The following is a 23,415-nucleotide window of genomic DNA, read 5'->3' on the forward strand; positions in this document are numbered from 1 at the left end:
GCTAAGGAAACACATTTTTTCATGTTAATCCTGCATCCATTTCCTTTCAAATAGTGACGTTTATCTCAGCTTATTTCTATGTCTGTTTGACCTTGATTGTGTATATAATGAGTGTGTGTGTGTGTGTGTGTGTGTGTGTGTGTGTGTGTGTGTGTGTGTGTGTGTGTGTGTGTGTGTGTGTGTGTGTGTGTGTGTGTGCGCGCTGTGGTGTTAAATGGGTAGGCGTGGACAGCTGAGATTACTTTGGTTCAGGGTCTATGGTAACTGGTAAGGACTGCAGAGGGAGGGAGTTGGAGTGTGCAATTGTAAGGGGCAGAAATCTGAAGAGGCAGTGTATATAGAAGGTAGCATGGCAATGGTTGAATGAGAAAAGTGCAGGTTTGTATGCATGTGACTATATATGCTTTCATTGCTATTCAGACAATTTAGATTTGATGAATAAAGTATATGATGTGATATTTTGGTTTGGTCAGTTTTTTTATTCAATTAGATTAAGAAAATTGGTGTTACTGTCATGTCACTGTGTTAAGTGTGGAGCTTGACTAGAAGCAGGGGCAAACAGCAAGTCTGCCTCTCTATAGGTCTCTATACAAGCACAATGATAATGAACCAGGTGACCTGTTTGTGTATGGATTAAACAAACATGATACATGTTAACTCGTGAGCTTGATGGTCAACATATTTTTAAACTATGGAGGGAGCTTCAATACTTAGCTTGGCTAATTACCTCCTGGCTCCAGCTCCTAATTTAACACACCGACGGTATTAATCCTTTCTTCTCCAAGAGAAGCATTTTTTTTCCAAAATGTTAAACTATTCCTTTACCAAATATGTTAATGATGTGATGGAAATTGATGAAACTGCTCTTATTTGTCTTAATCATGCTATTCATGTCTCTTCTTTGTCTTATCTGTTGGCAGACTCGGAGGCCTTCAGTTGCTAAGGAGATATCCCACCACAGAAGAAGCAAAAAAGATTTCATCAGAAAGCTCAAGCAAAACAAGCCAATGACGAACTGAGGTAGATGGTTGCAGAAGCTACACAAAGGCAACGTACCAAAAGAGCCATGTGGGAGGAGAGTAAAGCGGTTTTGCTATTCGCACGCATCAAGCCCTAATACTTTGTCTACTGATATACGCTTAACGTTCCCCAGGCCTCTTCCAGAGCTTCTCCTCAGAGGGAGCCCCTGCTATGAACCCCAGCTCTGTTGGCTTCAGCAGGCAGTCCAACCTCAGTGCCAGGCGCTGTGTGGGCATCCCACAAGTCTGGGTTCTGCCCACACAGGACTCACAGACTGCCCCTGAACAAAAAGAACGAAATACTCCTGAGTCACTCCTCTGTGTGGTGGCTCTCCTGTCTAGTGTTAAATTGGTCTGTTGTGAAGTTTTATCTGCTTCTTCACCAGCAAGTTTAGTTAAAAGCCTTTCCAACTCTTCTACCAACTCCTTTTAGGTCACCACTTTGTTATAATTTGCTTTCCCATCAAGCAGCAGAACGAGTTCCTTTGTGTTCACCACGTGGAGGAGGACCATGGGATGCCGTCAGAGCTCGGAGGAGAAGGAAGCGGCGCGGCGCTCGCGGCGAATCGACCGCCACTTGCGCTCAGAAAGTCAGCGGCAGCGGCGTGAGATCAAGCTACTGTTGCTGGGCACCAGCAACTCAGGCAAGAGCACCATTGTCAAGCAGATGAAGATCATCCACAGTGGAGGCTTCAACCTGGACGCCTGCAAGGAGTACAAGCCCCTCATCCTGTACAATGCCATCGACTCGCTCACCCGCATCATCCGCGCCCTCACCACTCTCAAGATCGACTTTCACAACCCTGATCGCGCCTACGATGCTGTGCAGCTCTTTGCCCTCACAGGGCCGGCTGAGAGCAAAGGGGAGATCACTCTGGAGTTGCAGGGGGTCATGAAACGTCTGTGGGCTGACTCAGGGGTCCAGGAGTGCTTTCAACGATCCAACGAGTACCACTTAGAGGACAACACTGCCTACTATCTGAATGACCTGGACCGCATCTCTGCTCTTGAGTTCATCCCAACTGTAGAGGACATCCTACGGTCCCGCGACATGACCACAGGCATTGTGGAAAACAAGTTCACCTTCAAGGAACTCACCTTCAAGATGGTAGACGTGGGTGGACAGCGTTCGGAGAGAAAGAAGTGGATCCACTGCTTCGAGGGCGTGACTGCAATCATTTTCTGTGTCGAGCTAAGTGGCTATGACCTCAAACTCTATGAGGACAACCAGATGGTAAGACAAATCTGTTTAATGGGCCCACAGTAAATGTATGCACATGGAGACATGTATGCGCTAACACATGCTTCCATGAGCAGCCAATCCCCCTAACACAGCAGTTTGGAGAGGGGCAAGACAGAAATCCACCCAATTAGCACATATTATACAAATATGCTCTCTTATTAAGTTTTTACACCATTCGTGAGAAGATGTGCAACCTTTATTTCTCACAATTGGTTGAGATAATTCAAGTGGTGAAAATATCTCTTATGTGAGATATCTGACTTACTGCAATGATCTTAGATACGAATAATCTTGGTATCTAGAAATATTAAGAAAAGATTAATTTCATACTTTTATTTACCATATCAGTTGTTTTTCATATAGTGAAAAAAGACATGTTGTGATATACTACTAAACCAGTAATATTTGTATAAAAACGGTTATACAGTTCTGAGAAGCAAAAAGAACACACAGCTGTTCTGCTGTGTCATTTCCTCTCTGTACATCCCCATCTTCAACCATCCTGTGGTTACACAGATACAGGGATTACATGTTTTTCTTTTGATTACGCCATTTTTTTAAGATAGTGGTTATTTGAAATGAATTAGGGGTATTTCCAAAATCATTTTTGAAAAATGCTGTTTGATGGTTACTTCTAATTAACTCAATAGTAATAATTTAAACAAAGGAACAAGTTTGAACGTTGAATTCAGCTTTAACAACTAGGGATTCAAAATATAATTGTTTTCCCAGCATTTCATTAAGATCAAATACATCACGTCTGCCTTTTCATTTTAAATTACTTCTGTTTACTTTGGTGGGAACAAATGCACAATTAAAATCGCACTCACTGAAAGATTTTTAAACCACCAAACTGCTGAACAGCTTATCATTTAGTAGGAAAAGTTACCAGCAAGTTTAAGTAGTTAAAGTAGGAAAACAGACCTAAACAAACTAATATTATAAAGCAGATTGAGATGCAGTGTTAAAGTTCATTCTACAAAGTGGACTACTTAGGGGACCTTGAGTTCAGGTCTACAGCTACTGAATGCAACTATGTAAAACTTTCATTCTGTGCAAAAATAAAATGTCTACCCAAATTTAGGGATCAGAGGCTGCATGAATGATCCTTTCTGTTGGAGAGAAGGCTACCTGATTTGGAGGTTTGCCACACAAGCCAGAAAAACTTTCCTTCCCTTTTTTGGTAGATATTTATTATGCCATAACTGTTAAAGGATTTACTGTATTAAAGGTGCAGTAGGTAATAGTTAAACTAAAACTAAAATAAAATAAAACTAACTTTCTGTCATATTTGCTGAAACTGACCCTATGTTCGGGTAGAACTACATGAAGCAAGTAATTTAAAAAAAAAAAAAATCCGGCTCCTCTGGCACCACCTACAGCCTGTAGTGTGATTTGCAAAACTCCACCGCTCCCTGTTCAGATGCACCAATCATGGGCAGGGGGGGTGTCTAACTGCGTGTCAATCACTGCTCATCCATTCATTCTCCCTTGTGGGGGGAGGGGCTTAGGAGACCGTTTTGAACTTTTGGACTTTGGATCTTCACAATCCTACCTACAGCACCTGTAAAGTGCTGAACAACTACTTTTACTAATGTAACAGGCAAAAGACATAATTGCAGAGGGTAGTTATTATATCCCTAATATCCCCACAGGTCATCCAGGACCACTCGCTGCACCCTTTACATCATTTTATTCTCATCCTAAATAATAGTACTACCTACTGTAATTCCTCTACAGTTCATTCAGTTTTGTTTAGTAAATAATTTGGAAATCCTTATCCAAATTTATGGTCCTTATCCAAAGTTATTTGGCTGGGGGCATGAATGAACTGATTTTGAAGACATGGGTAAAACACATTCACTTTGCCTTAATGTGGTAGCAAAGCTATTTCAAATCTGTCTGAATGAAGAGAGTAGCCACCCGGTGTTTGTTATCGCCCCTTCATGGTTGTGAAATTTGAACAATTTGCTATCCATAACATATCTGTTTTGTTATCGGAGTGTTTTGGAATAGTTAGGTAGTTATAGCTTGTTTAACTGCCTTTTGATAATGGAAGGTCAACAATAGATACTATTTTACTTGTGTAGTCTAGACCAACTAAGGGTTAGCTATTTTTTTATTTCTTCATAGGAATGCTCACATTAATTTCCTAAAGTATCTAGTATCCATGTTTACCTCTTTATACACAAGAAATAACTTGAGAACAGAAGAAGCTGTCATTCCTGTAACTGAACTGGCTTGGTAACTCATGGGTTACCCGGATAAAACGGAGTACATGGTGCCAAGTTGGAACATGAAATCAATTAGTTTTATAGGTTAAAAATAAAGTCTGAGAAGAAAAATGCGGTATGGTGTTAATTGAGTTCACAGAATAAAGTGTGAGGCTGTACCTGTGAGAATTAGCAGATTGTGAAGGCACTTTGTAGCAATGGGAGTTCACAGGTGCTAGAAAAAAACAACTTTTATTATTCTAAGACAGGAGAGGAAGAAGATAGCAATGGATCGAAAGTACCAGAAAGAAATTAGAGCAGCTATCCTGCTTCAGAGCCAACTATGAATAAGATCTCTGCAAATCCTGACATTTAATGGTCGATGTGGTTGGATTAATGCCTTTACAGTTTTAATGTGTTTTAACACGTGAAGCTAAACTAAAGATCTCTTTGACACACCACCAGGGTTTATTCAGCTCAAACTTGTGACATAGAAGTACTGACATTAATGCTGGCAGCGATTTTAAGGGGCCAGACTGTGACATATTGCCTTATCTGATTCAAGTGAAACCCTTTCAACAAATATCCTGCCTTTATGTTCCCATTAACTGCATTAGCACTGGAGACTCACCAGACCAGCTGAATGAGCCAATATGGTACATCTTGTACATTTTGGCATAAGATGTACTTTGAAGTGTTTTAGATATGCCATTGTTGTCTGTTGTTGCTACCGTTGCAGTGTGCGTGATGAGCACACATGCATAGTGGTATTTTCCATAACAAGATTGATGTTATTCACATGTAGTCATCAGTACTATTAGCTAACCCTGCGCTGAGGTGACAGTGCCAACCACTGAGCCACATGAAATAGTTGTACTGCAAAATTATTGATGAGAACATGCAACTGATAAAATACTAAATAATAGTGGATCAGTTGCAAAAAAACTGCATACCAACAAAGTCCTTCAGCTAATTAACTTTTCCATGGTCACCTGCCTGTCTCTCTCTACTGCACATGTAGAAAATGTGGAACATTCTAAATCTTGTTTTTAGCTATTGTGTTATTATCAATTAGCTTACATATTTTGGTTTAAACAAGTTTACGGTGGCCGACAGGGGCAAACACCCTGCAACTTAAGAAAACACACGCAAATAGACAAAACACAAGCAAATTAAGAAAACAACTTCATTAATTTGACAACACGTGCAGCATTCAGCAAACGCGCTGCAAATACCACAACACAACCAAATACATAAACGCACTGCAAATATGAAACGATGCAAAAAGAAAAGCACGCAAACCCCGAAAAAAGAAGCGATGCAAAAAGAAAAACAACTTCATTAATTTGACAACACATGCGCAGCATTCAGCAAACGCGCTGCAAATGCACACAACACAACCAAATACATAAACGCACTGCAAATATGAAACAATGCAAAAAGAAAAGCACGCCAACCCAGAAAACAAATGCAACAAAAAAACGCTGCATCCAGATTACACAACGGAAGTTCTCCAGACCTCTAGAGGGAGCAGCTAGTGGAACAGCTGGATTTTCGACCTCACGGGGAGAGAGGGAAGGAGAGAGAGAGAGAGAGACAGAGAGAGAGAGAGAGAGAGAGAGACGGTGTAAATATTTAGTCTATGTTTGAGATCTGTTTTCTCTCGTTTGGTGGGTGTGTCTCAGCTCAGGTCCCAGCTGATACTCAATCAGCAGAGACGTCTGTAAACTCGTGGTGATAAAACATTTAAAACTGCATCAGCGTTTAACGTTGACGTTTGTTTAAGCCATATTACATGAGAGGGTTTAATTTCGAGGTCCGAAATTACTGAAGTGTAGGCCTCCTCAAGTGTAATATTGTGATTATACAACAACGGTTACCAACAAAATAAGTGATCAATCTGTATTCATATTGTGGAGCAATTCGCTCTTGAAATACAAAAAACAGACAGGATGTATAGTCCCTCCCTGTTAGTAAACTAGCCAATTTACCGTGGGATTTATCAAACTGAATAAATCCCGCCCGCACATATAAACACAAAACTGCTTTGCTAACTCCAACGTGTTGTAAGTAAGACATCTGCTGAAAAAGTTATTGTATTCATCAGCATGATTGTCGTACTGTTTAGTTCACAAACATCCAACACACCAAAGTACAAACACATAGCGGACCAGACGCAAGCTTTTATTTTGAAAAGCCGAAGCTCGGGGACAGCACCAGCCAGGAGGGCATGAGACGGGAGCATAGACTGTATATTAATAATATATTATGTTATTAATAATAATAATAATATGAATTTAATATCGGTTAATAACGGTCGAAATTCCAGCTGTTCCACTAGCTGCTCCCTCTAGAGGCCTGGAGAACTTCCGTTGTGTAATCTGGATGCAGCGTTTTTTTGTTGCATTTGTTTTCTGGGTTTGTGTGCTTTTCTTTTTGCATCGTTTCATATTTGCAGCGCGTTTATCTATTTGGTTGTGTTGTGTGTATTTGCAGTGCGTTTATGTATTTGGTTGTGTTGTGTGTATTTGCAGTGCGTTTATGTATTTGGTTGTGTTGTGATATTTGCAGCGCGTTTGCTGAATGCTGCGCATGTGTTGTCAAATTAATGAAGTTGTTTTTCTTTTAGCATCGCTTCTTTTTTCGGGGTTTGCGTGCTTTTCTTTTTGCATCGTTTTTTATTTGCAGTGCGTTTATGTATTTGGTTGTGTTGTGGTATTTGCAGCGTGTTTGCTGAATGCTGCGCATGTGTTGTCAAATTAATGAAGTTGTTTTCTTAATTTGCTTGTGTTTTGTCTATTTGCGTGTGTTTTCTTAAGTTGCAGGGCGTTTGCCCCTGTTGGCCACCATACAAGTTGGTTTTAAAATGCTGTGTGTATATTATGCTAAAATCAATGAGTCACTATATTGATGGCAATAGCACATAAACCAAAATCGTATGATCATGACTTCCAAGACATTAAAACAAACATATCGTTGTTAAGTATCATCAAGTTAAGAAAGTAGGAAAAAAAATTACATTTTGTAGGGCGCATGTGAAGCCAGCCTTGAAAATAGTAGGTTATACCTTATATAACTTGCAATCACATTGCTCAGTAGGTGGTTTTAGATGTTTAGATGTTAGTCATTTTTAGTATAATGTAGGCTGAACATTTATACAAAAGCCCTATGCAGGTTTGTTAAAGAGAGCATACAAACCACATAATGGTGGTCATACAGGACAGCAGGCCACACCCTCAGAAATCTAAGGACCATCAGGCAGACAGCATAATGCAGCAGACATTCTAAATGTCACATTATGTGTGTACACCTAATCTTAATGTTACTGGATTAAGTGCAAGAATGTCGCTGTGGTTCCTTCGACATCTACAGAAAGCTCCTCAGTAAATTCCTGCATTTTGGAGCCGCCTGCTTCCATAAACACTGTCAGCTGACACAACACTGCTGAACAGCTGTTACCTAACACATAGTACATGCTCAATACATCTGCAATGTGAGAAAGAGAAGAGTGTTTGTATCCGTACACTGTATGTGTCTCTGGTTACATATTTTACACAATACATCAGTTAATGGCGAATATAACAGCAGTGAAACCCAATTTGGTTTCTGTTAAAATGGGTTAAGCATCAGTTAAGATTAAGTTAAAGTGCCCATATTATGAAAAAATCACTTTTTCTGGGATTTGGGGTGTTATGTTGTGTCTCTGGTGCTTCCACACACATACAAACTTTGAAAAAAATCCATCCATGCTGTTTAGAGTGAGATATGGTTTCTGAATGTGTCCTGCCTTCAGTCTCTGGGTGAGCTGTTCAAAATCGGCACGGCTTGTGACGTCACAAACCGAAACGAGCAGGCTAACCGCAACCATTAGCTCGTAGCGTTAGCATGCTAACGCTAATGCTAACGCTAGCATACTAACGCTAGCATGCTACCTCGTTCTCAATAGCAAAGCACTGCTACAACACACACAAGTTCACCATAATCTACAAAAGAACTACTTACATGTGCGCCCTCATTTAGAAGTCTCCCAGCTAATCCTGCCTTGTAACTGACCGAAGTTGTAGAAACAGCCTTTCTTTTACTGTCTATGGAGCTAGCTAGCTGACATGATCTACATCTGAGCTACTGGGCATGTGCAGTGCAATCAAAGATAGTACAGAAGAAGAAGAAGAAAAGAGGTCTCACTCTGTAGCTAAAACAGAGACCAGGTGAAAAGAGGATCTGCAGCAGTGAGAGAGAACACTGCAGTACAACAAAAATATGGTGTTTTTTGAAAATGAAACCATGTAAACCTATTCTGGTACAACCTTAAAATACAATTATGAACCTGAAAATGAGCATAATATGGCTGCTTTAAGATTAAGTTAGGTGCTCCGTAGAATGAAGCTCAGTAGTAAATGAGGGTCAAGGATTTGGTTATTAAGCTGACCCTGATTCGGGTGCAAAGAAAGAATAATACTAATAAGCTACAGTAGGATAGAAAAGAAAAGAAAAATAAATTCAGCAAATATACGGACAAAATATTATTCCTTTAGAATAAACAAACCAATATACAATACCTACAAACAAAATACTTCAAATATATCCAGAAGCCTACAGTATATTAGGCAGAAAACATGCTTCTAACACACTAATAGCTGTCTAAATAGCAAAAAACATGTCGGCTAACATGCTCCAAACACAGACATGGTAACATTTTTCAATATACCAGAAAACAAATAATGACAATTAACCAGAGCAGGGGAAATGTGTACATATTTCACATAAGTCGGCTTGTACGAAAAAGAAGAGTTTTGATCTGTGTAGACTCAACAGATTTTTCGACAAAAAACTAAAACATGACCACATCCTTGCCTTAACCTTTTGCAAAATCATTTATGCTAACCTTTAACAAAATAACCTAACCTGAAATTCATATTTATTAGGTTGTACAATACACAAATTAGATTTAACAGCTGTGACAATATCAGAAGGCACTGTAGAGGCATGACCTATGTCACATGTATATGTTCAAACCTTGTTGAATACATTTGCAGTAAAGCTGTTGTACGGCATATGCATTGATTGCTAATTAATGCCTCTTTTACAATAATGGTATCAATGTTTTACAACTAAAATCCAATTCCTGCATTGTTAAGGGGGAGCTGTAATGTTAGCAGTCAAGGTAATTTCCCTCCAGCATCAGTGATATTTACTCTTTGACTCAATAAAAACGCTGACATCTAATTAACAGACCTTCCTGTCCTCATGTAAGCACAACGTGTACCTGCCAGCAAAGATATCTATGACCTACTTTACCTTAGCGCTAACCCTAACACAACTGAGTCAATAAGTTCAATGTATTCTTTTATATATGCATGAGAAACAGTTAATTAAGTTATGTGAAATAAGCCTTTGTGAGATGAAGGACCAGAGGTGACTCATCAATTTTAGTTCAAGAGCAACTCTGACTGACTTCTATTTCTTAGTTTAGAACCACAGTAGCACAGCGCTTTGTTAATGAGAATGTCTGAATAAATTATGTCTTATCTAATGGAAAACAACAAAACAGGGATTATGAAATTTGAATGACACGCCCAAGCGTGGCAAAGCTCAGTGTTCGTTGAGACATTGATCATCAGTTTTTATGTGCATTCGTATGTATAATGATCACTGATTAACGGCTCCGGAAAACAGTCACACGTACACAAAACTGTTGTTTTGAAGGTTCCTCATTAGAAAATTTTTTTTTTTGTTGTTGTTTTTTTTAAATTGGATGGCTTGTTGTGTCCAGTGATCATCTTAGTGATCTAAACCTTCAAAGCAATTCATACAATGTCACACAAGCAGAAAACAAACTCCGTCTGACCAGATAGACACCAGTTCAGTTTCAATGCACCAGCTCACACAAGACGGAAAATACACTGTAATAACTACAGTACAACATTTACCCATCAACCCATTCCCTGATGCATTTTCCCTGTCCCATCCCTGTCTTGATAATGAATTGTTGCCTTGGTTACTGTTGCTTAGTAACAGGCCAGTCAAATGCTCCTAATCCTGCGCTGTTGACAGTGAGCTGTGACTAGGGAAGGGAGGATGAGAAGGGGAGAGGACGGAAGAAGGGGGTGGGTGGGGGGTTACAACAAACAGCACTGCTGGAAAGAATAGATATGAGGTGTATATGTGCATGTATGTATTGTGTGCCTGCATGAGTGTTTGTGGGGGCATTGTTATAAATGTGTAGTGCAGGTTTATGTGCAATGGCTGAGGCTCAGCAACTGCAGTGAAAAGCAACTGAAAAGCCTAGACGTGAGGTTAGCGGTTGTTTAAGCTTGTGCTAGCCAAACATCAAGGCAGACACTGACTGCAGTGTCAGCTCTATTTCTATTGTCTCAATTATTACCTGTCACATGAAAGACAACTGATATGAACTGACAAATATGAACTGGTCTGAATGTAAAATGACAGTTTCCCTGAACGGTGACTTTAAATCACATCACGTCCCTTCAGAAACACAGAGGAAGGTGTCAGACTGTTGTATCAAAATGCATTCAGGAACATTCTCCCTCACTCAGCTACAGCATCTTAACTGCGTAATGGGTTATCAAAGGCATTACTACTATCATGTAATTTAATTTGTTCATATGACATAATGGTGTGTTGAAAAAGGAATGAGACTGTTCAAGGACACGCCAAGTTTAAAAAATGCGTCATGCTTTTTCTTTGCCAATATTTTCTTTACCTGGCAATTTAGTGCTACACACAACTATCCATGTTACATGTAGCAGCTAAGTGGAACAGCTTGATTTTCGACCTCACGGGGAGAGAGGGAAGGAGAGAGAGAGAGAGAGAGAGAGAGAGAGAGAGAGAAACTGCATAGACTGCATAGACTGTAAATATTAAATCTATGTAGTGTATGTAGTCTATGTATGTATCTTTGTAGTATTAAGATCGCTCCTCCATACTACTGTAGTCTCACCTTATGCCTCATTATAGAACAAAGCTATTGTCATAATTTTAGGTTTAGATGATAGTGGATACAGAAATTTTCTCTTACATATTTTAAAAGAATTAAGATACAGCAAATTTGAACTTAGAACACTTCCACTGCAACCTTCAGCTGGACATAATCTACAACATAAACAGACAATTACACAAAATTGTCATTCAAATGTGCTTAGCGGATAATCAAAAATGTGATTTTGATGAGAATTTAGCGCAAGAATAATAATGTAAAATTGTAATGTGTTTGTTTGTTTTCAAATGCAAACATCACGGTAACAGAGACATTAGTTCTTATAACAGAGAGGGAGAGCAGAAAGGGAGCAGCCTGAATAATGTCATTTTCAGATACAGCAGCCAAAAACATGGTGACAGAGAAAATCATCTCATTAGATACGAGCAAAGCACCCTTTCTTGTAAGGCTGTGACATTTAAAATGAACCTTAATGAATTACGAAGGGGTGGCAGCACACTGAAGTGATTTGTATTTATGGGAAACAAAGCAATGACAAAGTGTTGAACTTCCTCATTAATACTTAAGCTTAATTAAGGCCTGCACCTTTGGACTACTCTGTCAGGAAGAGGTGAGGTGCTAATAATATGATAGCTAATAACAATATTAAGAATGTTCGCTTCCACATAATCCATAGTGTGTTTAACCTACATTAGCCGCTATATAGAAAACCAAAAACATGCAACTTTGGTTTCTCATAACTGTTGCCTTTTCATCATAATCCCAAAAAATGTGCACTCACAGTACAACACTGAATAATCAGGTTTTACTTTGAATCTGCAGTTTGATTGTCTCATGCTTTAGCTATTCCACATAGTATATTTTTTTCATGCTGTGCAGATCTTGTGATTTGCTCAGAGCACCATGCTGTTTCTGTAACCTTTTAAACAGCAGTCTTCCATCTGACAACCTCCCAGTCACAAGCTACTGGCCAGTCGCCACATGCCAGCAGCTGCCATGAACAGATCAACTTTCTTTTTCATTTTCTTCTCTTATACATTCGTCACATGAGCACAAACTGTACAGAAGCATATGCATGGATGCACATACACACAGATACACATAGACCTTTTCTTCTGTACAAAAACCAGCATATTTTACCATTCTGCAAATTAAATGTAAATAATTAATACATTTTTGTAAAGTCTTGTCCTGCATCTAGTGGAATCAAATAAAAAAAATGATAAATGATAAACAAGTTACATAACATAGTACAAATATTTTGTTTTTGCTGCAATGTCTTGCTGCTACTCATCCGTACTCTTCCCTTATCTTATGACTAACTCGTATATCTGCAAGGCATGACAGACATCAATGATTTCCATAATAGAATTGGTAAACAAATCTTAATAATTAATTTTGGAGAAAAGAAATGCGACACCCAATGTGATCCTTCTGGCTATAAATGATTATCTTATTTATTTAAAACGTTTAAAAAAAACAAAATAATAATGCATCAACATTTGGACCTTTATTAAGATTAATTTATAAAACTGAATGAAGAAAACAATATTATGGAGCCAGAGCAGTTATGGTGCACTTGCAGAGTCTTAGAAGAGAAGGTTAGAACAGTCTGTCATCAGTGTAAACAGCCGGTCGACACAGTCTTTGTCACTGCCTCCACCTGATCCATTCAAATGTTGATAAATCACAATTATTGCAATATTTACAACTATTCATCACAACAGTGAGATTTTTCTGTGATGAGTAAAAAAACAACTGACACACATCTTCTGTGACTGATCGTTTCAGAGTTTTGGACTTGGAGAAAGAGAGTAGTTGTAAAAAGAAGTAATCAGATGTTTCAGAGGAGAGTGTGAAAGTTCAAACGCAGGTCTTCATCTGTCTGAGTCTCAAGTCTCTGTTGACATAACAGAGAAGCCGTACTTTTGGCTTGTCAGTCAGTCAGTTAACTTGTCTTCATTTTCATCCTTACTTCTTGCCTTACGTGGTCTAATTGTCTGTCTTAGGTTTTGCCAAATTACATGATCCTGTTTATGTGAATGAGGTCTGACTGGGTGATAAATTGGGCTGATTTGGGTTGTTGCTTCAAAGTATACACTACCTTTTTCTGAGCTGTAAAATAGTTTCCTCATGGTCTGATCTTTTTTATTTCCTTTCTCTTTCCACATCTGCACAGAGCCGCATGGCCGAGAGCTTGCGCCTGTTCGACTCCATTTGCAACAACAATTGGTTCACCAACACGTCGCTCATCCTCTTCCTCAACAAGAAGGACCTGTTGGCTGAGAAGATCAAACGCATTCCGCTGACAGTGTGCTTCCCTGACTACAAAGGTCAGAACACCTATGAGGAGGCAGCTGTCTATGTGCAACGGCAGTTTGAGGACCTCAACCGCAACAAGGAGACCAAGGAGATCTATTCGCACTTCACCTGTGCCACTGACACCAGCAACATCCAGTTTGTGTTCGACGCTGTCACGGACGTGATCATCCAGAACAATCTCAAATACATTGGGCTATGCTAGGACCTGATGCTGGGGGGGGGGAGCATCAGGCTGGATAAACAAAAGGCCTGCCGGTCTGCCTGACAGTTTATCTATTTGAAGAGGTGCAACAGAGACCTGCAAAGGAAATGAGGTAGTAAGATGTTTCAGGTGAAAACAAAAGAGCTGATGGGCCATGGTCAAGATGGGATTTTTACCCAATGTGTTTGCACTGAATATGAGTATGCAGAGACACCCAAACACACACACACGCACGCACACACACACACACACACACACACACACACCAACACAAATCCTTATGTTTGCTCACACACAATACCTTTGGATCAACAGTCAAGCACTTGTTCGACAAGGCAACACTGATAAATTTAAGACAGCTACCCCTACCTGCCTGCCAAACCTGAGGTAGTAGGTCTGTACTGGTGGTTTTCGGTTACTTTTGTCTCCTTTATTTTATTTGCCAGAGTCAATTAATGCTGCTTCACAAGAAGAATTTTGACAGAATCAATGTTCTCTTTTGGATCTTCGCCCTTACAATGGTAACCAGTGAGTGCATCTGATGAGACGTGGGGAGAGCCTGCATTTTTGAGGACAAAAAAAAAATGTCAGTAGACATGATGTCACAGGGTTTCTGCCTAAAAGAGGAAACTGCCACAGTGTAAAGCTGAAGTGAAATATGTTTTCTACACACTATTTCTGTTTTGCCCCCTGGTCGCCTCTCTGATGTTGTTTTTTTCCCCTCTTTCTTTTATCGTTTCTTTGTGCTTTAAAAAAAGAATATGTCTCTCAAACCTACCTTTTATAGCAGGTCACTGACTTATAATACCAGGAGAGTGTTATGCTCAGTAAAGTCAAAAGTATTCTTTATGATCATTCCAGTTTCCAGCAAGAGACAACAAAAACAGTGCCAAGATCAATTTGTAAATAAAACCAGATCCCATTCATTACGGCCATTTTTGTTTTGTTTGTATGGACAAATACATTAAAACATGCATGATTTTGTTACTTTGGGATACTAATATATTTTCTTTGGGATTACGTTCCACTTTTCTTAGGTTTAAATAATATATTCCCAAAAATATATATAAAAGTCAAACACTGTGTACGATTGTACAGTTGTCAGAGAGGAATCTACTGAAAAGAGTTATATCAATATAATAATGGTGAATATGATGTTATGATGATGAAAAAGCTGACTGATGATGATGATGATAGTGGTGATGATTACAATAATGTCTCACTACAAAGTTAGCGTGAGAGGAGAACGTGGATCAAAGGAGAACAAGACTGTATAAAAACATGAAAACGAAGAAGCAAATCTTGAAAGTTCAATCTTCCTTGCATTATCTAAGTGGAAATTGTTAAACAGCCAGTCAGTATGATGTGTAAATATACTGTAAGGTACACTCTTTGTTCAAACAAATGAAAATACAGGTTGAGTTGGGATACTGTAAGTGAGATATAGAGAGAGCGAGAGAAAGAGAAGGAGGACAACCCCACTCTACTCCTCCTCTTACCCTTTCTTTTCAGTTCAGAGGGTGATGTGCAAACAACTCAACAAAGGGCTTCAGGCTTGACTTTACGGGATGTCCACTTCAACAAAAGACAAAACATTTAAAAAAGAAGTATAAAGAGGACAATAACTATGAATAAAACAACTTATGCAAATTTCCATGGTGTAGTAAATGTGTTTTTGGGTGGTGGTTGTGTCAAAAGTGCTTTAAATGTGTTTGGGGGTGAGAACTGATCACATCTTTCTTATTCTTTCATAATTACGCTGCATCAAATGACTTGCAACCTGGAAGAGGATGTGCTGTCCGAAGTCCTTGCTCCCATCCTCAGTGTACAAAATCATGACAAAAAAGTGTTTGTCCTCGCCATACAATGAAGCCGCTGGAGCAAGAATAATTCGGACATGAAGTATGCAATTAAATCACTCCTGAATGAACATGGCCTATGTGTGATGGGGTGACAGTGTACAGATTCCACTCTAATTAGTGTATAAACCCCAGTTGAGCCAACATGTCTGCTATTGTGTCTGTCCCAAAATAAAAGTTTTGTTTTGCAATTTTTAGTCTTTAAAGAGTTGAATATCCCATTTATCATACAATTTAGATTTTGTTTAATGCAATAATGCAGAGAAGATTTTGCAAACCTCAACCACTTTTTAGAAACTGAAAATGTCTTACGTAGAACACTTACACATGACACACATGACAAGGGTCTTCTGAAAAACATTTAGACAAGAAATTATACATTGATATAAACTTATAACAGGGTTCAATTCCAACAAGCAGGCTATCTTGTTACCTCCCTGTTACGCTCATGTGGTATGAATATTTAAAAAAAATTTTAAACACCATTCAAGTGTTGACTGGGGACCATACATAAAACATGACAGTATTGTGTGGCTAATGGTTTTTTCATCTCATCTTTTATCAGTTTAGCTTAAAATGTACCATACATCACTATGTGAAAATCATCTTCAGGTCATGGGGGACTGACTTAAGCAACAGTGGGAATTTGTTTGAGAGATGAACATAAATTAAAATCCACTATTGAGAAGGGAGCCGAAATCATGCCTTGTGACTGTCATGTGGTACAAGTTGGTGCCAACATTAAAAAACGAGTTTCAGAATGGGAGAATAGCAAATCAAGGGAGTTATAGAAATGTTCTCTATTTATTTGTTCGAATCATGAGGAGGTGGCTTCAAGTGAAACATGGTTGGGGCTGGGGTTTTCTCAGGACTGTTGTCACAAGGTGGTGCTAAGCAGCTGATGTTGAAGTAATTGACTGGAAATTCACTGCCTGGGAAAATTTCACATGGGTCACTTATTGGCAGTCTAGTTACTCTAAATGAAATTGCTAGGAATTAACACAAACAGCAACGCAGAAGTACAAATACTAATATTATTTGACCAATACTGCATCTCCCATTGGCAGGGCTAAAATTCCTATTTAAGCTTGTCAAAATTAAACAGCTATTAGAAAGGGGAACCTAATACAGATAGACATCCTCTGTAACACATCATAAGAACAATAATATTACAATGTAACTGAAATACCTCTGAGTCTTAATATTTACTGTAGAATACATATTCTAAAAACATATGGGCAAAACATTACATGTAAAGGAGCCATACACTGAAAACCAGCTGAATTCCAGCTCAAAAGTTGTACAAGGTCGGTTAGAGAGGACATCATCTGGACCAAAAGCACACTGTGCACAGTGCACATAGTATTTAAATGTGTAGGACTGGATTCCCATTAAACTGGCGTACATGGTAGGGATGGGCATAAGCACTCGAGTAGCCTACTCACCTTTTCAATTCTTGAAAAATGCAATATCTGCATTGATCCAATATCAATATCAATTGTACTGCCAATTATTGACAGATTGTGGAATTAGTTCAATCGTATAGCATAATCACTTTTATTTTGCTTTGTAAAAAAATATGCATTACAAATAATTTAAATTGACCCTGGCCTGTTCTACATTGAAAGTTTACATTTATTGGATCATATAAATGATAGGTCTGCGCAGTCAGACATCACTCGATCTAACATTTAAAAAAAAATGTTTTGCAACATCTTATTGTTTGTGGATGATATGCAGTTTTTTCCCTAGGTTTGTGGAAGACTTACTGTAGGTGCACGTGTTTGGCGTTTAGGAGTCCTCTCTCAAGAAAATTTATGCTTTTCAATAATAATAAAAAAATGCAATTTCACATCATTTTGGACTATTATATATTAATGTCTAAAAAAAATGTTGTAAAAGCTAGAGCAGATAATAAATAAATAACACTCAAAAAGCTTAAAGACTAAACTTGCTAAAGAAGTCCACTGGGGACCAACTACAATCATTAGAGCTGAGAAAAGTCATTTAGTTAGTTTTGATGCTCACATTAACTTAACATTCATTCGGCTTAGGTGGTGCCCAAAACGGCTTGGATGCTGTGCCTAAGCCTTATAATGGTAGGGAAAACCCTGATATGCTTTTCTTTATGTAGGCTAATCTCTAAAGTCTGTGCAGCACAGGTAGGCTAATCCTAACCCCTACCAGCATTTTCACATGGGTGTTCATTTCAGACCCTATTCTTACATTACATCTTTTTTGCAAGTGCTCGAGTACTGTAATATTGCAATGTGAGTACTCCAATATGTAAATTACCTAAAATGTCCATCCCTAATACATTTCAAGACAACTTAACAATTTACAGTTTCACTAAAGATTTGCACATACAAAGGAAAAAAGCACTACTACAGCATAAATTGCACAAAGTAACCAAAGTGACATATACAGAAAAAGGGGGTAAAGGAATAAGATTGAAAATATGGAAGTTTATTTGACAATGAGATAATTAAAATATTTTTTTTTGGTGTAGAAATGATCTAAGCTCTCACCATTTTGTGATTTCAACAGTATAACATAATGTTTAACATGGGTCACATGTCATAATGCTGTATGAGAAAGTTAGGGAAGTAAATGAGTTCAAATTGTTTGAACAGACAGCCAAATGAGATATGGTAAAACAGATAAAGATATCATGTGTCTTTTTGTCATACTGCATTTTGCAATATGTCCTGATATTTATTTTACAAATCATAAGCAGATTTGTAAATATGGATTGGTCTATTTTCAATCTTTATCCAAGTTGACTTATAGCAATTTCTCTCAAGGTTGGTATAATGTTTAGGAGCCCTGAACAGAAATACTTCTGTCTATACTTTTAGATATTGGAAATGTCAAAAGAGGTTTGTCCATAGATGTAAGATTTAAACTGGGGCCATGCCAAACTCACATTTGTCATCTGTATTGAGACATCCAATATCTTATAAGGAAAAGGGATTGAGGGCATTTCTAAAAAAGTAGTTCACAAACAACCACGGGCAAAAATAAAAATTCTTGGCCCTATGATGACAGTACTGAAACAATAAATATCTATGATCGCTGGCATGTTCCACGCCCCTGTCTATTTCTAGGCCTCCTGAATCATTCAGACATTTTTCTAAAAGAAAAAGAGAGAAAAGAAGGCCCTTCCCTCTAGCATCTCTTGACACTTGCTCTCTTGTTGACCAGCACCTTATTTCCCTCTCCACTCCTCTCTATACCATCTCTTCTAAACTGGTTTTCCTCATATCACCCACCACTAAGTATGTTTGTATATCTTGTGATTTCACTGATTCCCACTGTCCTCAGCTCCTCTCTTGTCACTCCCTCTAGCTGACTCCTTCCTGTGTCTCCTCAGTGACCTCAACATTTATACCTGGCCTCTTATCCCCTGTGGATCTTCTCCCCTTTCCTCTAAGCTTGTCTATCCACTCCTACCTGATCCTTGGCTGTAAACCACCCTGTTGAATCAAATGGTCAAGCCTTTAGGCAGCTGGAAGAAAATTCCTATTTCCATCTGGTTTTCTTGGAAGAGTATTAGTATCTCATCTCCTCTCTCTCCGCTAGCAAATCTGACATTTACTACTTCCAGTCTTCTGCTTCTGACCTACAGAAGCTCGTCTCTACCCTCTCGTCTCAGCACTACTCCTCCCTCCTCTGGTCACTCCACAAAAAGAGTGATGACAGCTGAGGCTCATCCTCCGGGCCACTCTCTGGTCACCCTCTCCTCCTCTGACCCCTCTAACATGAGCTTAATGTCTCCCTCAAGTCATCCTAAATGAAGTCTTAAAAAAATTCCCATGAGCAGACTTAAATTCTGCCCTCTTGAATCCACCCCCTTCTCCCCCAACCAGACCACCGCTGCTGATCTGCTCTACTTCTTGACAGATATCATCAACCCCTCGCTGACATCTGGCTGAGAACCATCTGTCTTTTAGAGCCACTGTTCTCCTAACAAAACCTTCTCTTGACCCATCTGACATCCATTGCAGACTCAAGCCTTTCTTTGGCTCTCTTGCTTCAGAAACTGAACTTGTATTCTACAGGCATAAAATATTGAATTTGAAATTAGTTAGTTAGTTTAGTTTAGTTTAGTTAAAGTTAGTTACGTGCAAGAGTCCAGATTAGTGGCTTTTTAAAAGGAATCTATAAAACCCTGTGCTAAAAATGCAATGACACAGTGGCTAGTGAGCTGTTTTTACCACTACATGTCTTTGAAGTGTAGTCAATATTTTATCAGCAATTTGGAAGCAAAATCAAAATGAGTAAGAACTGTTAACAGGCTTTTTGAATGTAATTTGTTAAAAAGAAGTTAAATAACTATTTAAAACCTTATATTTAATTTATCAGAAAATTACAAAACTAACGTTGCTTTGAGTTACATGCTGACATCGGCATGCTGACATCGGCACGCTAACATGCTCCCAATGACAATGCTAGCGTATAAGCATGCTAACTTTAGCTAATTTGCACAAAGTAGAGCTGAGGCTGATGGGAATGTCGGTAGTTTTGCAGGTATTGGTTATAAACCAAAATATTGACCAATTACCAACTTTACCTGGTGATGGCACTAAATGAAAAGTATGAAGTTATTACAATTCATGCTTATCCATGCAATAGTTGCTGAGACATTTCACAAATGTGAACCTCATGTGGTCACTTGAGGTAAAGTCAGAGGATCACTTAGTCATGATCAAGTCATTGATTCATCGGTTTGGAACCACGAATGTCCGTACAAAATTCAATAGCAATCTAGTTAAATAGTAGTTGAAATATTTCAGTCTGGACCAAAGTGGTAGACTGACTATCCAACCAACCAACAGACAGACCAACTGACAGGCCAAGCAATGCTGCAATCAAGGCTAAAAAAGATATCTAACAATCCACAGGAAACCTCAAGTTGATTTGCTAAGATTACACGCATTAATGGCCACATTAACTTAATATCAAAGGTTACTGTTGTCTGCCAGCAGGGATGTGCACAGACATTGTGGAGGGCAGGGGCTCAAGGAAAAAAAGGCCTAATTGTTAATAAATAATTAATTATTTAAAATTTAAACAAAACATTAAATATATTAACACAACTCCCAATTTTTCTTATTTACCTTACACAATTGTTTAATAGATTTAATAAATACTCAACAAAATAATCAGTTCACACAGAGACTTTGTAGTATTTACCAGGTTAATCACAAACAGCAAAGGAAACTCTGCCACAATGTGCATGTTTTCTCACTACTAGTTTCAAGTATATCTTTAGAATAAGTTACTGCACCAAGAAGAGGGACATAGTTTTGTTTATTTTGCAAATGGCAATACATTATTTGAATTCTTTTGGTGCCATTGGAATAAATAACACTTTTTTTTTTTAAATCTCAACAAAATTCTTCACACTAAACTGAAAAAGGATGTTGCTGCAATTTTGTTAATTTTACAGGAAAAAAAACACGGTTATTATTAGATGAGGAGCCTACGATCAAAATGATGAAGTTACGGTTTTATGTAAGACAGTTTTTACATGTTGTGGTCAATTTAGAGATGTTGGTCTCTTTTGCTTTCATGTCTTCTTTTACTCTAATGGAAATAAAGGCTGCATCTGTAGATTTCTTCTAAATGAATGTACATATTTAAACCTAACATTTAAGGGGCAAAGACTCTTAACTCATTAACTGGGGAAGTTCTGTGCTGATATATTTGAGTTATTTTGTTAATCCTGTTTACCTGCAGTACCTTGTCAAATGAATGCATATTAGCGCATATTAATTAGTTAATGTCTGATTTGCATATCAATGTGGCGATTGTGATGACGTTATTAGACACAGATTTTACTGTACCTGTTCACCTGAGTGTCTCCAGTCCATACAGTACATTAAGTCTGTAGGGACATGATGCCTCAGCTAAACTTTAGCTAACATAAGCTAGTAGCGCATGCATGTTAGCAAGACAGAAGTTAACTATTTGTTTTGTCTTTCGGCTAATTAGCTGTAAACTCGAGGCACTGGCTGCTTAGTCTTTTGTTCATCACTACTCACCTCCACACAAGGCAAGTAAAACTTTCTGGGGTAGGAGTTGGAAGGGTCTGGAACCTGCCTGCCTGCTTGCCTCTGTGTGTGTGTGTGTGTGTGTGTGTGTGTGTGTGTGTCTGTGTGTGCGCCCGAGGAGACGCATGGAGAGAGAGAGAGAGAGAGAGAGAGAGAGTATATTATCATTTTTATTATTCTATTCTTTTTTTATTATTGTTTCAACGTACCCTTTTGAGGGACATGCACAGAATTTGTTTAGTATCTGCAATTATATCATAATTATCCTGTTCACTTGTATTATTATATCTGATGTATCTACTCCTTGTTGTTGTTTATATGTATGTTTGTTCTTATGCTTTTGCAACACAGATGTATTTTTTTGTCATGCCAATAAAGCAAATTGAAATTGAAATTGAGAGAGAGAGAGAGAGAGAGAGAGAGAGAGAGGGATCGACAAAGTCTAATCTCCCAATCTGATATTTAGATTTTTTAATTCAAGAAATACATTTGTTTAACAGGGAAGCTGTGTGCAAACAGGAATATATAGAGGCTATATTTATTATAAAAAAATAAAAAATAAACATGCATCCAGAAAAAATGGCATTTTCTCTCGAGGAAGAAAAAGGGCAGGTGCTCAAACACCTTTTGATGTCTATCTATGCATGTTCCTGTCTGCCAGTAAATCCACATAAATGTTACAATCCCAGAAAAATGTGTTGTGCTGAAATCATTTCTGTTCATCCCTGAGGCTCCCTCTGCAGGCTTTGTTGTCATTTTATTAGAGCCAGACCGATACATCGGCGGGCTGATATTATCGGCCGATATTAGGCATTTTCCAAACTATCGGTTTCAACATTTATAATGGCCGATAAACGAATATTTAAAAAATAATATAAAAACGGACGAAACACCCTTCAACCATGTTATGACTGTTGGCGTTGCATAGTTTGTCCACCAGAGTGCACTCTACAACGTCCCTGTGGCAACACTTCGATTTTTGTTTTTGTTATTGTGTTTTTGTTCAAAAGATTTTAAGTTTCATATCTTAAGTTTGTATTTTTATACATTTATCAGAACTTTAATATATTTTGATGTTCCTCTGTTCTGTTGTGACAATAAAAACAAAGTTTATTTTTATTATTTTTAAACTGCATTATCATATTATTTTAGTGAGGACTCATAAATAACTACAAATAGCTAATGTAAGGGAAATCTGTTTATGTTTTGTTACGCTTTTCTGGAATTTTCTTTAAAAAATACATATCGGAATATCGGATTTTTAAATATTTATATCAATATCGGCCTTAAAAATCCTTTATCGGTTGGGCTCTACATTTTATTAGCCCTCCTCTTGTGCCAGCCGGATATGCCAGGAGTGTGCAGGCCCTGCAGACAAGACAAGACAAGTGAACTCTCTACAGCCTTCCTCTACAGGTATAGTGAACATAACCTCTGTCTTTAGCACTTCTCCATCAAGTCCTCATACAACTTCTTGTTCTCTTATGGTCGAGTAAGCTCAAGATTGAATATTTCTTTTGATATTAAACAGCAGAACAATGTG

The 23,415-nt window shown here is 38.3% G+C and overlaps 1 protein-coding gene across 2 annotated transcripts in view; it reads left to right on the forward strand.

Annotated features, from left to right (window-relative positions):
• The window catches only part of gnaz (guanine nucleotide binding protein (G protein), alpha z polypeptide), a 32,650-nt gene extending 17,039 nt beyond the window's left edge, over positions 1 to 15,611 (forward strand). For both annotated transcript variants that reach the window (XM_031277915.2, XM_031277916.2), the window contains exons 2-3: positions 921 to 2,253; positions 13,613 to 15,611. In XM_031277915.2, the coding sequence (XP_031133775.1) occupies positions 1,531 to 2,253; positions 13,613 to 13,957 (1,068 nt within the window). In that variant the 5' untranslated portion in view covers positions 921 to 1,530 and the 3' untranslated portion in view covers positions 13,958 to 15,611. The remainder of the gene's footprint in view (positions 1 to 920; positions 2,254 to 13,612) is intronic.
• Positions 15,612 to 23,415: the final 7,804 nt, after the last annotated feature.

Source organism: Sander lucioperca, chromosome 1, assembly GCF_008315115.2.
Source record: "Sander lucioperca isolate FBNREF2018 chromosome 1, SLUC_FBN_1.2, whole genome shotgun sequence".
NCBI lineage: Eukaryota > Metazoa > Chordata > Actinopteri > Perciformes > Percidae > Sander > Sander lucioperca.